The sequence below is a fragment of the Corvus cornix genome, chromosome 24 (assembly GCF_000738735.6).
Source record: "Corvus cornix cornix isolate S_Up_H32 chromosome 24, ASM73873v5, whole genome shotgun sequence".
Classification (NCBI taxonomy): Eukaryota; Metazoa; Chordata; class Aves; order Passeriformes; family Corvidae; genus Corvus; species Corvus cornix.
Genome location: NC_046353.1, coordinates 5329003 through 5343126, shown reverse-complemented (window position 1 = coordinate 5343126; position 14124 = coordinate 5329003). Strand labels below are relative to the sequence as shown.

The 14124-nt window shown below is 57.9% G+C and overlaps 2 protein-coding genes across 2 annotated transcripts; one reads left to right on the top strand and one right to left on the bottom strand.

Moving 5' to 3' along the window:
- Positions 1-29: 29 nt before the first annotated feature.
- SRPRA (SRP receptor subunit alpha) lies at positions 30-6361 on the bottom strand. The gene is made up of 14 exons (XM_039564890.1): positions 6187-6361; positions 5353-5436; positions 4385-4548; positions 4129-4289; positions 3854-4007; positions 3246-3396; positions 2979-3085; positions 2673-2791; positions 2303-2389; positions 2042-2214; positions 1739-1952; positions 1499-1662; positions 1278-1376; positions 30-1049 (listed from the first exon to the last, which is right to left on the bottom strand). The coding sequence occupies exons 1-14, from the start codon at positions 6304-6306 to the stop codon at positions 921-923; spliced, it is 1926 nt and encodes a 641-aa protein (XP_039420824.1). The 5' UTR covers positions 6307-6361; the 3' UTR covers positions 30-920.
- Positions 6362-6566: 205 nt separating this feature from the next.
- On the top strand, positions 6567-10598 carry FOXRED1 (FAD dependent oxidoreductase domain containing 1). The gene is made up of 10 exons (XM_039565023.1): positions 6567-6674; positions 7358-7602; positions 7686-7796; positions 7878-7996; positions 8088-8182; positions 8343-8444; positions 8522-8589; positions 8672-8820; positions 9558-9687; positions 10144-10598. The coding sequence occupies exons 2-10, from the start codon at positions 7381-7383 to the stop codon at positions 10501-10503; spliced, it is 1356 nt and encodes a 451-aa protein (XP_039420957.1). The 5' UTR covers positions 6567-6674; positions 7358-7380; the 3' UTR covers positions 10504-10598.
- Positions 10599-14124: the final 3526 nt, after the last annotated feature.

The window sequence follows — 14124 nt, the reverse complement described above, 5'->3', positions numbered from 1 at the left end:
GTAGTAAACAGGTCCTGGCTGGAGGCAAGTTATTTATACACAGAGAACAAATTATGAAGTTTATTTTATATAAATTATGTCTCTTAGCAGACAGCATTCAATTTATTGCACTATAGCACATCTGCGATACAGAGCTACAAGACATCGTCAGAGAGGTTTGTATTATTCAGTGTAGCACTTCCGACCGGGATCAAGAGGCACTCGGAGGGGGGAGAAAGGGTGCAGGAAAGCAGCAAGCAGCCACCATTCTCTTCCAGTATTAATGTGGTTTGGTTTTTTTTTTTCCTTTTTACTAGCAAATAATGCCAAGACCAGCAGGCAGGAGCCAGGTAGGCACGCTGCCTTCCTCCTCTGGACCCAGCTGCCACAGCTCTCCAGCTCCTGCCCAAATATGTGGTGTCTGGGGGCCCTGCTCCAGAGTCCGGGTGAGGACAGATATGGGGGACTTTAAGGCAATTCAGCATGTCCCCTCCAGCCCAGCACAGGCCGTCACCTTTTTTTGGTTTATCAGCTTCAGTGGAGCTGCCAGGAGCAGCACCATTAACAGCCAGATCTAACACTGCCCCTAAGCCCAAGTCCCTCCTGCCTCCTCCCTAAGCTGGTCTAAAAATCAAAAGCAGCTCAAAAAAAAGCCTTCAAACCCACCAAAAAGCACAGCAGATCCTGGCACCGCCCACCCCCCGTGCAGCACGAACAATACAAAGCTCTGGATTCGGCCTCCCCGCAAGGGAGCCTGCATCACTGGACACAGACTGGAGGAACCCAGGGAAGGGCTTTTTGTGGATAAAAGGGGGTTTATCCAAAAAAAGTACTCCTCATGCTGCTATTCCTCCATTCTGTTCTGCACTACACGGGAAAGACTAGTCGGTGACAGGGTAAAGCATGTTCTTCTGGGACATCTGCACACAGCGATTTGGTGTTTAGGCCTTCATGAGCGCTGCGACCACGGCCTTGGCATTAAGGCTTCGCAGATCACAGTAGGTTTGTCCAGTACCAACGAAAACGATGGGCTTGCTCGTGATGTAGGTCATAGAGATGGCGGCTCCCACCTGCCGGGGACAAGCAGCACTGTTACATCCAGTGCTCCCCCTCAGGGAGCTCGTCATTCATTCATTCATTCATCCCCCACGTGTGGAAACCAGACTGCTAAATTTGGGCTCAATGGTTTAACCACAAGAGGAAAGTGCAGGAGTGCCCTGTGTTTGACAATTCCTGTCTCTCCCCCCCCAGTCACCATCAGGAAGCTCCATGCAGAGTCACCTCAGCAGCCTCCTTACCTTGTCATCAATGGTATCGAACTTGGTGAGGACGATGCCATCAATGAGCCGTGGTGTCTGGGCCATGGAGTGATCAGCCAGGGCCTTGTTGAACTTGACCTGAGGGAGAAAAAAGATCCAAGAAATGCACTGGTGGTGCTGCCACCATCCAATTCTCTGGTAAAACCTACAAACGGGTTCTTTCCCGCTCCATCTCTCAGGAACAAAGCCTCCACACTCACCAGCTGATCCACAGCCTCATTTCCCACCAGTGCTTCCCCAACGAACAGGACCAGGTCAGGAGCGTTGACAGCGATGAGTTTGGCCAGAGCGGTCATCAGGGGCGCGTTGTCCTGCATGCGGCCCGCCGTGTCCACCAGCACCACATCAAAGCCCTGGTTCCGAGCTGGGGCGGCAGGGAGGCAGCGTGAAGGACGGCGCTCGCCCAGGACAGCCACGCCCGCCCCCGGCTCTGCGCATACCATAGGAGATGGCCTCCATGGCGATGCCCGCAGCGTCCTTGCCGTAGCCCTTCTCGTAGAGCTGCACCATGGTGCGCCCGCCGTGGCTCTCCGGAGGGTGCAGCGCGTTGAGGCGGCGGGTGTGGGTGCGCAGCTGCTCCACCGCTCCCGCACGGAACGTGTCACACGCGGCGATGAGGACGCTGAAGCCGTTCTCGATGAGCCAGAACGAGATCTGCAGGGGTAACAGATCAAAAAAGCCCCTTAGGAGCTGCACAGCCTGACCCCACCATCCTGATCCTGTGATCCAGGATCCTGTCCTACCTTGGCCAGGTTGGTGGACTTCCCGACACCGTTGACGCCGCAAAAGGTTACGACGTAGGGCCGGCGATGGCGCTGGGCATCCATGACATCACGGAGGACGTCCACACGGCGCTGGGGCTGCAGGATCTGCACCAGGGCCTCCTGCAGCGCCTGCTTCACCGTCGAGGTTACCGCTGGGAGGAAGGGGATGGAAAGAGGACATGTTACACGTGGGGAATACGCCTGAGCTCCAAACACACAGGATGCCACGTGGACACTTACTGGTGAACGTTCCCATCACCTTCCCTTCCAGTTTCTTGGCCACAGATTCACAGAGCTGCACTGCAATCTCAGCTGCCACATTTTTAGCTTGGAGAAAGACAGAACAAGGAGTCAGTGCTGCTGAGAAGGTTACGCACGTCCCCCATCGGCGTCAAGGGAAGGATGGAGTCAATGTGCAGGATCCCCACCGGACCTGACTGCTACATCCCTTTTGCTGCACCATCCAGGGATCCCCAGGGGCAAGACGGAAACCCACCACAGTTCCTGTGGGCAGGAACATCCCAAACCACAGGCACTACCCACACTGGGGCCCACCCAGCAGAGCACTGGGAACCACCACTAATCCCTCACACCACAGATCCAGACGTACCAATCAAGTGATCCTTCATCTTCTCCAGCACGGGGTCCATGTCCTCTCTTGTCAAGCTCTTGGAACCCACCAGGCCCTTCAGCATGCCAAACATGCCCCCCAGGCCACCCTTCTTCGCACTGTGGAGAAGCAGAAGAGTTACACTGAGGCTTGAGAGTGAATTGCAAAGGTCGGATACAGAAGGGCCTGCCCTGAGTGGACAAACACACCAGTTTGTCTGTCCTGCGTTACTGGTTAGACTGGAACAGGAGTTACAGGAGAGAAATCAAGAACCATGTGACAAGCAGGGGCTGTGGGAGCCTCTACCTGGGTTTCGAAGGGTTCTGGACAACTTTCTCCTCTTCAGCTTCATCATCGCTCTCATACTCCAGGTCATAAAGGCGGCCGGGCTCCCGATTTTTGTCCCCCAGGGCCTGCGAGGGGAAGAAGCAGCTTTATGGGCCGGGTGCTACGATGCCTGTTTCATGTTTCTTCACGATCCATTCTCATCCAGGCATGGAGACTGGGTTCATAATGCCCAGCTGATCCCAGAGGATGCAAGACAGCAAACGGGGCCACCTGAATTTTCCTTACCATGTCGGGGTCAAACTCCTCCACGGGACAAGCCTCCGCGCTGCCGTTGGTAGCAGAATTACTGTAATCGAGTACTTTGGCATTAGAGTTCCCCAGATCCCACACCCGGGGCTTCTTCCCCTTCTCCTTCTGTGCGTCGGGCTTTGGAGATCTGGTGGAACAAAGACCAGAAACACGTTGTGTTCAGTGCAGGGAAGCAGCAGCCATCGCCTCCTTAGGAGATGTGAAAAATAAAAGCCTGGATTACCCAAAAAGGCAGAAATTGACTGATCTGATCTCCAGAGTTTATTTATCTGAACTTTAACCCTGTATGGCACCACCTCCCCTCAAGCCAGGCATGGACGGACAGCTGCTGTCTGCTCACTAATGACAGGTCTGGACCTCTCCCAGGGTTTCTGGATCTCCCAGCAAAGGGAATCAGGTTCTATTACCCATCTAGGACCCCCAGGTATCTTCTCCCAGTCTTTTCAGCAAGCAGGGAAATAAGGAAAAGGGAAATAAGGTCCAGGAGAGTAAGGTCTGGCTTCCAGGGGTCACCAAAAGGAGGAGAGATTCCACCATGGCCTAGCTGGAACCTCAGGCAGATTGACCGTGATCTCATCACCCACCTGGACTTCTCCCCAGCTTTCATGTGTCTCCTGAAGAATTCCTCCCGGTTCTTCTGCAGGATTTCATCCTTGGTCAGTTCCTCCTTGTCCCCTGCTGCCGAGAGCTGCTTGTCACCCGCAGATGCTTTACTGGGCGCTGCCACAGCTTCAGTTCCTGACAGGAAGAGCCCCAACACAAGCTCAGACCAGCTCCAAGCGGATTGGGAAAGCACAGGCTGCAACACATTGCTCTGGAATATTTATTTCCCTCCCATTTATCTTCCCCATCAACTCACCATCCTTTTTGGAACCTTTGTTCTTCTTGCTCTTGACCTTCTCCTTTAGTTTCTCCCCTCGGGTTTCAATCATACACTTGACAGTCTTCTGGGATTTCAGAGACTGCTCAAACGTCTTCATTACCGTGGGAGCTCGGACTTTGCTGCTTTCCTCTGCATCCCTGCAGGGAGGTGACCCATTAGCCTGGATTTCAGCTCTTCCCCCCTCCCACCTCTGCTCAAAACAGAAATTTAAGACAAAACCCAAGCTCTCTACCGGAGGAGGCGCATGAAGTCATCTTTAAAATCAAAGGTGCCATTTAGGAGGCCCAGGGCGCCCTTCTGCTGGAACTCGTTGCGGTATTTGTCTCGGAACTCCTTATGGACGTCGTCTATCAACTTGTCCACGTAGGTTAGAGTCAGGATCTTCTGGAAGCCCACCTGCCAAGGAGCACGGCCAACAGACACTGCACTTCCAGCTCCTTCCACAGCAGCAAGGAAGCAAAAAAACCTCTTTGTTTAATTCAGAGTTCTTTAATGTGCGTGAGCTTCAGCCTGCACTTTCTGCTCCAACTACCCAGGTTTTTAAAATGCCCCCAAAAAGTTAACAGCCCAGAGCTTTTGCTTCCACAGGTGACCCCAACGCACACAGGCTGTCTCATGGCAACAAGGACACGTAGGGCAAGGGCAGAAAACCTTTAGCTTATCTGTGGGTCAACAGGGAAGGTTGTAATGGATTTATGGAGATAAGGTGCCAGGAGACTGAAAAGGAGAGCGGTAAATGCTCCTTAAAGTGAAGGGAATGACACATTTCTGGCTTTTTTTCAATAGATCTGGCCAAACTGAAGTTTTACAAGGCTGCAGTTTCTATTTGAGGTTTGATTAGTTTTAATCCTGTTGCAGATGATTAAAATAAGCTGCTACTGCAGCAGCATTCAACTGATAGACACCCATGTCCCCCTCCTGGGGGAAGCCTGGCTACACTGGGGTCACTGCTCAGCATGCCCCTGAAACCCTCATCACACCCCCTCACCCCCCCAAAATCCCAAGACTGGGGAGCCAAACCAGTCTGGGAGCTGAGGTCCAGCCCTACGCAATGCAAACAGCTGTTTGCTCAAACCTCAGCACACCGGGAACCATTCCCCCTCTTTTCTGGGGCAATCCCCTTCCTTCGGGTTTGGGGGCACATGGGGGGCTAGAGGGACCCTCCTGCGATACCAGGGGTGCCTAGAGGGGGTCACTTACCACAAACACCAGCTCAAACTGGTTGTCCAGTTTGTACTTAAGCGTGAGGGCTTCATGGGTGAAGGAGTTGTTGCCACCTCTCTCCTGGGGGAGAGGAGCCGTCAGAATGGGGGTGCCAGCACCACCCATCACCTCCTCATCCCTGTCACCCCCCCTTTCCCAAAGTGGTCCAGCATCCCTTACACATGACCCCACACCCTCTGGGCAGGTGCTCCCACCCAACCTCCCCCAGCTGGGTGATCCCCCCCACCCCCGAGCTGGTCATGCCCCCACCTGCCCTGTCCCAGGTAGGTAGTGCCACCTTTCTTCCCCCCCCCCATCCCAGGCAGGCGGTCCCACCCAAGTCTCTCTGCTCCCCAGGGTGACGGTCCCATCCATACCCCCAAACGGGTGACCCCACACCGTCCCCACCCCCAGAGCTGCTCCTGCCTCTGTGTACCCCCAGCAGGTGCTCGCACCTCTGTGCCACCCTCCGCCCCCGGTCCCCAGGTAATGGTCCCACTCACGTGTGCCCCCTCCTCACGCAGGGCCTCCCATCCACCTCCCCCCTCACCGGGGCGACACCATTCCCTCAGAGGGGTGCTCGTGCCCTGTTTCCCCCCTCCCCAGGCAGGCGGTCCCAGTCCCCGTTCCCCCGCCAGCTACGTGGGCCGGCCTGATCTCCCATCCCAGGTAGGTGCTCCCATCCCCACCTCCCCCGCCATGCCCCTAGTCTCACCGATTCTCCCTCCCCAGGCAGATGGTTCCCCCCCTCACGGCAGGTGGGCTCGCCCGCTCCCCCCTCACCAGGTATGTGACCCCTACCCAACCCTCCGCCCCCCGGTCCCGCCCGACCTGCAGGAGGACGGAGCGGATGAGGGCGTTGACGGGGGCAGTGGCGGCGGGCCCGCGCACGCCCTGGAAGCACCAGAGGACGAGGCCGCCCTTGCTGAAGATGGTGAAGAAGTCGAGCATGGCGGCGGCGCCGGGCCCGGCGGGGCGCACACGTCGCTCTGCCCCGCGCTTCCGCCGGAAGTTCCTCCCCCCCCGCGCCGTTGGCGGGATGGCGGCGGGCGGGCGGCGGGCGGGGCGGAGGCCCGGGCGGGGGGCGGAGCTACGGGGAGGGGGCGGGACCATGCTGCGGTGCGGGCGCGCGCTGCGCGTGCCGGGCCGGGGGGCGCTGGGAGCGGGGACCCCGGGGAGGGCCCCGGGATGGGGGGGGACCCCGGAACCGGGGGGGATCCCGGGATGGAGGGGGACCCCGGAACCAGGGGGGATCCCGGGAGGGGCCTCGGGCCGCCCCCTCCGCACCGCGGCTCCGCTCAGCTCCGACTTCTTCCGCGGTGAGATCCGGAGGGGTCCCGGGCACCGCAGCGGGGATTTGGGGGACACGGGGAGGGGCACGGGAGGAATGGGGGGGGGGGTGTGGATCGCTGAGGATGGGGGGGAGATCAAGTAAATTGGGGGGTCCCAGGGAACGGAGGGGTTGCTGGGGTGTAGGAGGATGTACGGCGGGGTCCGGAGTGCTGGGAATGGGGACGGGGTCGGAGGAATGGGGTGTCCCGGGAATGGGGGGCGCTGGGGTGGTTATGGGGTATATGGGAGGGTGCCAGAGGGGCTTGGGGGTGATCCCTGGGGACTGCGGGAGATCACAGTGCGCATTGGAGAGGTTGGGGGAGAATTGGGCGGCTGGTGGTCTCAGAGGAGACTGGGGGATTCCAGACAGCCCAGGGGAGACTGGAGGAAGGGTCCCAGTGGGAACTGGGGGTCCCAAGAGGGCACTGGTGGCGAGACTGGGGGACCGCGAGGGACTGGTGGGGATCCCAGGGACGTTTCCCCCGTGCCTCAGGAGGAGCTGGGGGGTTCGCAGAGAGGCCTGGGGGGAGTCTGAGGAAGCGGGGCTACCCGGGGAGTGTCCTAGAGTGTCCTAGAGGGGTCCCAAGGGTGCAGAGGGCACTGGGGTAGGTGGTCCATGGGGGCTGCCAGCTGTGCCCCCCAGGCTCCATTGCCCCCTTTGGCCCGGCAGAGCTGGGGCAGACCCTGCAGCGCATGGGACAGACCCTGAGGGATCAGCTGCCGGCCGCGGCGAGCGGAGGACGGGGCTGGATCCCCCCGGGAACCCACCCGGACCCCCGGCCCCCCGACGAGGCCGATGTGGTGGTGGTGGGGGGCGGCGTGGTGGGCTGGTCCGTGGCCTACTGGCTGAAGGTGCTGGAGGGCCGGCGGCGGCGGCACGGAATGAGGGTGCTCGTGGTGGAGCGGGACCCCATGGTGAGACACCCCCTTCCCAGGGCAGGGTACGGCCATGGGAAACCCCCTGAACCCCTTTTATTTTTTGGGGTCCTCTCCTTCAGTATTCCAGAGCCTCCACGGTGCTGTCGGTGGGGGGGATCCGGCAGCAGTTTTCCCTCCGGGAAAATATCCAAATGTCCCGTTTCTCTGCCAGCTTCCTCCGCGACATCAATGTATGTGGGGTTGGTTATATGGGCGGGGGGGAATTTGGGGAATCCAGCCCCACTCACCGTGGTCCCCCTATCTCCTTACAGGAGCACCTTGGGGTGCCGAATGAGCCCCCCATCGACATCCAGTTCCAGCCCTCGGGATATCTGTTCCTGGCATCCCCCCAGAGCGCTGCCGCGCTGGAGGCCACTGTCCAGCTCCAGAGGTGGGGGACACACACAGGACCCTCCCGGGGGGGACAGGTTTCAGGGGGTGAGGGTCATCTTGACCCTCCTCCACATGCTGGCCATCCCCAGGGACGAAGGGGCACAGGTGACCCTGCTGTCCCCCACCCAGCTGAAGGCGAAATTCCCCTGGATAAACACGGAGGATGTGGCTGTGGCATCCTATGGTACGTGGGAGGATGGGGGAGGGCAACACCCTTCCTCATCCTCATCCCCATGCTCCTGATGCATTCTGGCTTTATTTATGGAAAGGGAAGTCCAGCCCCCCCAAAAGTGCATGTATTGGTGGGTCACGCTGTAGTCCCCCCCCCATGTTTCCCTGCCCAGGTCTGGAGGATGAAGGCTGGTTCGACCCCTGGACCCTCCTCAACGCTTTCCGGCGCAAAGCCACATCCCTGGGGGTCCAGAGCTGCTCCGGGGAGGTGCGAGGTGAGGGATGGGGGTGCACAGTGAGGATTCCCTCCTGCCACCCCCAGGAACCCCCACCTGACCCCAAAACCCTCCAGCTTTTGTCACCTCGGCCAACCACATGATGCCACCAGCACCGCCGTCGGCACGCATCAAATACGTCCATGTGAGTGTCTGTGCCACCCCCCAGCTTCCCAGGAGCGCCCGTGACCCCCTGGCACCCGTGACCCCCGTCTGTGCCCTCCCAGATCTACATGCCAGACAGCCTGGAATACCAGCCGGTCGCCTGTGCCATCGTGGTCAATGCTGCAGGTGCCTGGGCTGGGAAGCTGCTGGAGGCGGACGGGCTGCCCAGGGGGCTGTGCCAGCCCCCCCTGCCCATCCAGCCCAGGAAGAGGTACCGGGGGCTCCCAGCAGGGACAGCCGGGCAGCACCCCTCTGTTGTGGGGCAGCTCCTGGGGTCAGAGTGGGGACACATCCCAGCAACTCCTTTTTCAGGGGGGTGATCCCCTTGGTGCTGTTTTGGGGAGCACCCCCCACCCCTGTGTTGTGGCTACTTTTATTTTGGGGGGGTGTCATCCTGGCACCCCTCTGTCTAAGAGGGGGTGACGTGAACCCCTGGGTGCTATCTTGGGAGGGATCACAGAATGGGACACACGTCCCAGCACCCACCACCCTCCAGCTTCTGGGGGGGATGGTGAGCTTCCTCAGTCTGTTGTTTGGAAGTGGGATCTTGCATCCTGGAGCTCCCATTAGTCCTCAAGTGCCCCCAGCCCCAGTGTCCCCATTACATCCCCATACTCCCAATCCCAGTGTCCCCATTATCTCCTCAGTGTCACCTATTTCCCCTCAGTGCCCCTAGCCCCAGTATCCACAGTATTCCCCCAGTATTCCCAGTGCCCCCATTATTCCCCCAGTGCCTCCATTACCTTGCCTCCAGCCCAATTATCCCCATTACCCCTCACAGTATTTCAATTATCCCACACTCCCAGCCCCTCCAGTGTGCCTAGGAGTGACGTGACCCCTCCATGTTATTTTTGGGGGGGGGGTCAAACATCTCCCCATCCCAGCCCCACTGCACCATATTGAGGGACAGGGGGAGCACCCCTCACACTCTTTTTGGGGGTTCCCCAGGTATGTGTTCTCCTGGCACTGCCGCAATGGCCCTGGCCTCTCCTGCCCCTTCCTCATCGACACCTCCGGTGCTTATTTCCGTCGGGACGGCTTCGCTGGGAACTACCTGGGCGGGATGAGCCCCTCTGAGGTGAGCCCGCGGGGTCCCCTAATATTACCACAGGCCTGGGCCCTAGGGTGTATCACGGTGTCCCACAGCCATAGGGAGGAGGAGAGAGAAGATCCAGCAGGCAGGAATTGTGCAGCAAGATTGATTTATTTAATTATTTTACAAACTCTTTTATAGACATTTTTCTTCATAATCTAATTGGACAAAGGACCAGGCACCCCTTGGGGGTGATTGGCCAAAATCCTAAAACATCCATTGTCAAAATATTTTTCTACTGTACTATAAACAAGACTTTTCAAGGTTGCAGGTGGCTTGGTTGTTTACAGAACTCTGTTGCATTTTCTGTGAGAGAGAAAAGTCTCTCACGGACTTAGAAAATAGCAAGAAAATCCTCGCTAGCAGCATTTTTGTATCCACACCCTAAGATCATTCACCCCCCTGTTCTTCATCAGACTCCCCGAGTTTGTCCTTTCCCAGGAGGAAGAGCCAGATCCCAGCGATCTCTCGGTGGATCATGATTATTTCCAGGAGCAGGTCTGGCCCCGGCTGGCTCGGCGGGTCCCGGCTTTCGAATCCCTGCGGGTCCAGGGCTCTTGGGCGGGATACTACGACTACAACACCTTTGACCAGAACGCGGTGCTGGGCCCGCACCCCCGGCTGGAAAACCTGTTTCTGGCCGCGGGTTTTAGTGGCCACGGGCTCCAACACTCGCCAGCTGCCGGCAGGGCCGTGGCTGAGCTGGTGATCAAGGGCCGCTACGAGACCCTGGATCTGCGGAGGCTGGGGTGGGACAGGCTGGGGGATGGGGAGCCGCTGGAGGAGCACGGCGTGGTTTGATGGGGGTGGGGAGGGAGGAAACTGAGGCACAGCCATGGACCCCCCCTCCCCAGGCCAGAGGTTGTGCCTGTAGGAATAAAATGGTTGAATAATGAGTGTGCCGGGGAATTAATGGGGTCCACACCTGCCATGCTCCCTCCAGCAGTGCTACCAGTATCCCCCCCAGTACCCTCAGTTCTAATGTCCCCATTAAGACCCTCCACAGCTTCAGTGTCCTCACTACGCCCCGTTCCATCCCAGTATCCCCATTATGTTCCCATACCCCCAGTCCCAGTGTCCCCAGTATCCCACAATGTTACCTATTGCCTCCCCAGTTCCCCCCAGTCCCAGTGTCCTCACTGTCGCCCATTCCCCCAGTGCTCCCATTACTGCTCCAATGCCCTCCATTCCCAGTACCCCCATTATGTTCCTGTGCCCCAGGCCCAGTGTCCGTGTTACTCCCCCAGTGTCCCCACTAGCCCCCATTTCCCCCCACACTTCCATTATGATCCAGTGCCCTCAATATTCCCCCAGTGCCTCCAGCCCCAATATACCCCCAGGGATCCCATTACCCCCACAGTGCCTCCAGCCCCAGTATCCTCAGTATCCCACCACTGTCCTGCAGTGTCCCCATCTCCAGTGCCCCCAGTATCCCCCCAGTGCTCCCATTATCCACCCCAGTGTCCCCAGTTGCAGTATGCCCATTACCTCATCCAGTGCTCCCATTATCTCCCCAGTGCCCCCAGCCCCAGTGTTCCCAGTATCCCCCATATCCCCCCAGTATCCCCCAGTGTTCCCAGTATCCCCCAGTATCCCCAGTGTCCCCTGTATCCCCCCAGTATCCCCCAGTGTCCCCAGTATCCCCAGTATCCCCCAGTGTTCCCAGTATCCCCAGTATCCCCAGTGTCCCCAGTATCCCCCAGTGTCCCTCAGTATTCCCGGTATCCCCCAGTATCCCCCAGTATCCCCAGTATTCCCAGTGTCCCCCCAGTGTCCCCCAGTATTCCCAGTATTTCCGGTACCCCCCAGTACCCCCCGTTGGGGTTTTAGTTTAGTCCTAGTTTTTTCCTAAACATATGCATGTTGCTACGGGACAAATGGCTGTACTTAAGAAAGACGAAAGAGCTGCCCATTGGGGGTGGGGTGGGCCTGGCTACTCCTTTGTTTCACCTGGGTGTGGGGTCAGTTCGCTCTCGGCGTTTGGGGAGAGAAGCTGCAGACAAAGGAGCTGCTGGTTCTTTTTTCGGCCATTTTTCTTTCTGCTAGAAACAACGCCGGGATCCCAAAGCCGCTTTCCCTGCCCTGCTGGAGGCCGGGCTGTGGCCGCCCTGCCTCGCTGCTGCTTCGAGCTTTCGCTACGCTGTAGCCATGCTCTCCCTGCCTGCGTGGACCTCCGGGGGGTTCCCCGTTTGGATACATCTCGTCTGTCCTCTGGGATCTGTGCTCGTCCCTCCCACTCCAGCCTGCTGCTCCTGAGAGTCCGGGATCGGCTGCCCAGCGGTTTGTGAAGCCTTTGTCCCATCCCTTCCCGGGATCCCGGGGCACCGGTGCCGCGTGCTCCCCGAGCTCGCTCCGGAGCGCCCCCTGCAGCCGCGGGGGAACCATCGCACCTGCCCTGCTCACCGGGAGCCGCCAGCGCCCCTGCCGGCTGCGAGCGGAACTGCACCCGAGGGGAAAGGGCCCGACAGCCGAGAAGGCTGGGGCTGGGTTTGTGATTGTTCGCTGTTACTGCCAGAGGTATTGCTGTTTGTTTGAGTGCTTATATACATATAGATATATAGAGAGAGAGTAAAGAGCTGTTATTCCTATTTCCCACATCTTTGCCTAAAAGCCCTTGATTTCAAAATATAATAACCCGGAGGGAAAGGGGTTATATCTGCCACTTCAAGGGAGGCTTCTGCCTTCCTTAGCAGACACCTGTCTTTCAAAACCAGGACACCCCCAGTACCTCCCAGTATCCCCAGTATTCCCAGTATCCCCAGTATTCCCAGTATCCCCCAGTGTTCCCAGTATCCCCCAGTATCCCCAGTATTCCCAGTATCCCCAGTATTCCCCAGTATTCCCCAGTATCTCCAGTATCCCCCAGTATTCCCCAGTATCCCCCAGTATCCCCCAGTATCCCCACTATCCCCCAGTATCCCCAGTATCCCAGTATTCCCAGTATCCCCAGTATCCCCCAGTATCCCCCAGTATCCCCAGTATCCCCCAGTATTCCCAGTATCCCCAGTATCCCCCAGTATCCCCAGTATTCCCAGTATCCCCCAGTATTCCCCAGTATTCCCCAGTATCCCCAGTATTCCCAGTATCCCCAGTATCCCCAGTATCGCCCAGTATCCCCAGTATTCCCAGTATCCCCAGTATTCCCAGTATCCTCCAGTATCCCCCAGTATTCCCAGTATCCCCAGTATCCCCAGTATTCCCCAGTATCCCCAGTATTTCCAGTATTCCCAGTATTCCCAGTATCCCCAGTATTCCCAGTATCCCCAGTATCCCCAGTATCTCCAGTATCCCCCAGTATTCCCCAGTATCCCCCAGTATTCCCCAGTATCCCCACTATCCCCCAGTATCCCCAGTATCCCCAGTATTCCCAGAATCCCCCAGTATCCCCCAGTATCCCCCAGTATCCCCAGTATCCCCCAGTATTCCCAGTATCCCCAGTATCCCCAGTATCCCCAGTATCCCCAGTATTCCCAGTATCCCCAGTATCCCCCAGTATCCCCAGTATTCCCAGTATCCCCCAGTATTCCCCAGTATTCCCCAGTATCCCCAGTATTCCCAGTATCCCCAGTATCCCCAGTATCGCCCAGTATCCCCAGTATTCCCAGTATTCCCAGTATCCCCCAGTATTCCCAGTATCCCCAGTATCCCCAGTATCTCCAGTATCCCCCAGTATTCCCCAGTATTCCCCAGTATCCCCAGTATTCCCCAGTATCCCTCAGTATTCCCAGTATTCCCCAGTATCCCCAGTACTCCCAGTATTCCCCGTATTCCCAGTATTCCCAGTATCCCCCAGTATCCCCAGTATTCCCAGTATCCTCCAGTATCCCCCGTATCCCCAGTATCCCCAGTATCCCCCAGTATCCCCAGTATTCCCAGTATTCCCCAGTATACCCAGTATTCCCAGTATCCCCAGTATCCCCAGTATCCCCCAGTATCCCCCAGTATTCCCAGTATCCCCAGTATCCCCAGTATCCCCCAGTATCCCTCAGTATCCCCAGTATTCCCAGTATTCCCAGTATCCCCCAGTATCCCTCAGTATCCCCAGTATTCCCTGTATCCCCAGTATCCCCAGTATTCCCAGTATTCCCAGTATCCCCAGTATCCCCCAGTATCCCCAGTATCCCCCAGTATTCCCCAGTATTCCCAGTATCCCCCAGTATCCCCCAGTATCCCCAGTATTCCCAGTATCCCCAGTATCCCCCAGTGTTCCCAGTATCCCCAGTATTCCCAGTATCCCCAGTATCCCCCAGTATCCCCAGTATTCCCAGTATCCCCAGTATCCCCCAGTGTTCCCAGTATCCCCAGTATTCCCAGTATCCCCCAGTATCCCCAGTATCCCCCAGTGTTCCCAGTATCCCCCAGTATCCCCCAGTATCCCCCAGTATCCCCCAGTATCCCCCAGTATTCCCAGTATCCCCCGTA

Excerpts from the sequence above, each read along its gene's own strand:
- FOXRED1 (XM_039565023.1), top strand. The coding sequence starts at position 7,381 with ATGGGACAGACCCTGAGGGATCAGCTGCCGGCCGCGGCGAGCGGAGGA. Across the intron at positions 7,603-7,685 it reads TGGTGGAGCGGGACCCCATG|TATTCCAGAGCCTCCACGGT; the intron begins GTGAGACACCCC and ends CCTCTCCTTCAG. Across the intron at positions 7,797-7,877 it reads GCTTCCTCCGCGACATCAAT|GAGCACCTTGGGGTGCCGAA; the intron begins GTATGTGGGGTT and ends ATCTCCTTACAG.
- SRPRA (XM_039564890.1), bottom strand. The coding sequence starts at position 6,306 with ATGCTCGACTTCTTCACCATCTTCAGCAAGGGCGGCCTCGTCCTCTGG. Across the intron at positions 4,290-4,384 it reads GACTTCATGCGCCTCCTCCG|GGATGCAGAGGAAAGCAGCA; the intron begins GTAGAGAGCTTG and ends ACCTCCCTGCAG. Across the intron at positions 4,008-4,128 it reads CAAAGGTTCCAAAAAGGATG|GAACTGAAGCTGTGGCAGCG; the intron begins GTGAGTTGATGG and ends TCTTCCTGTCAG.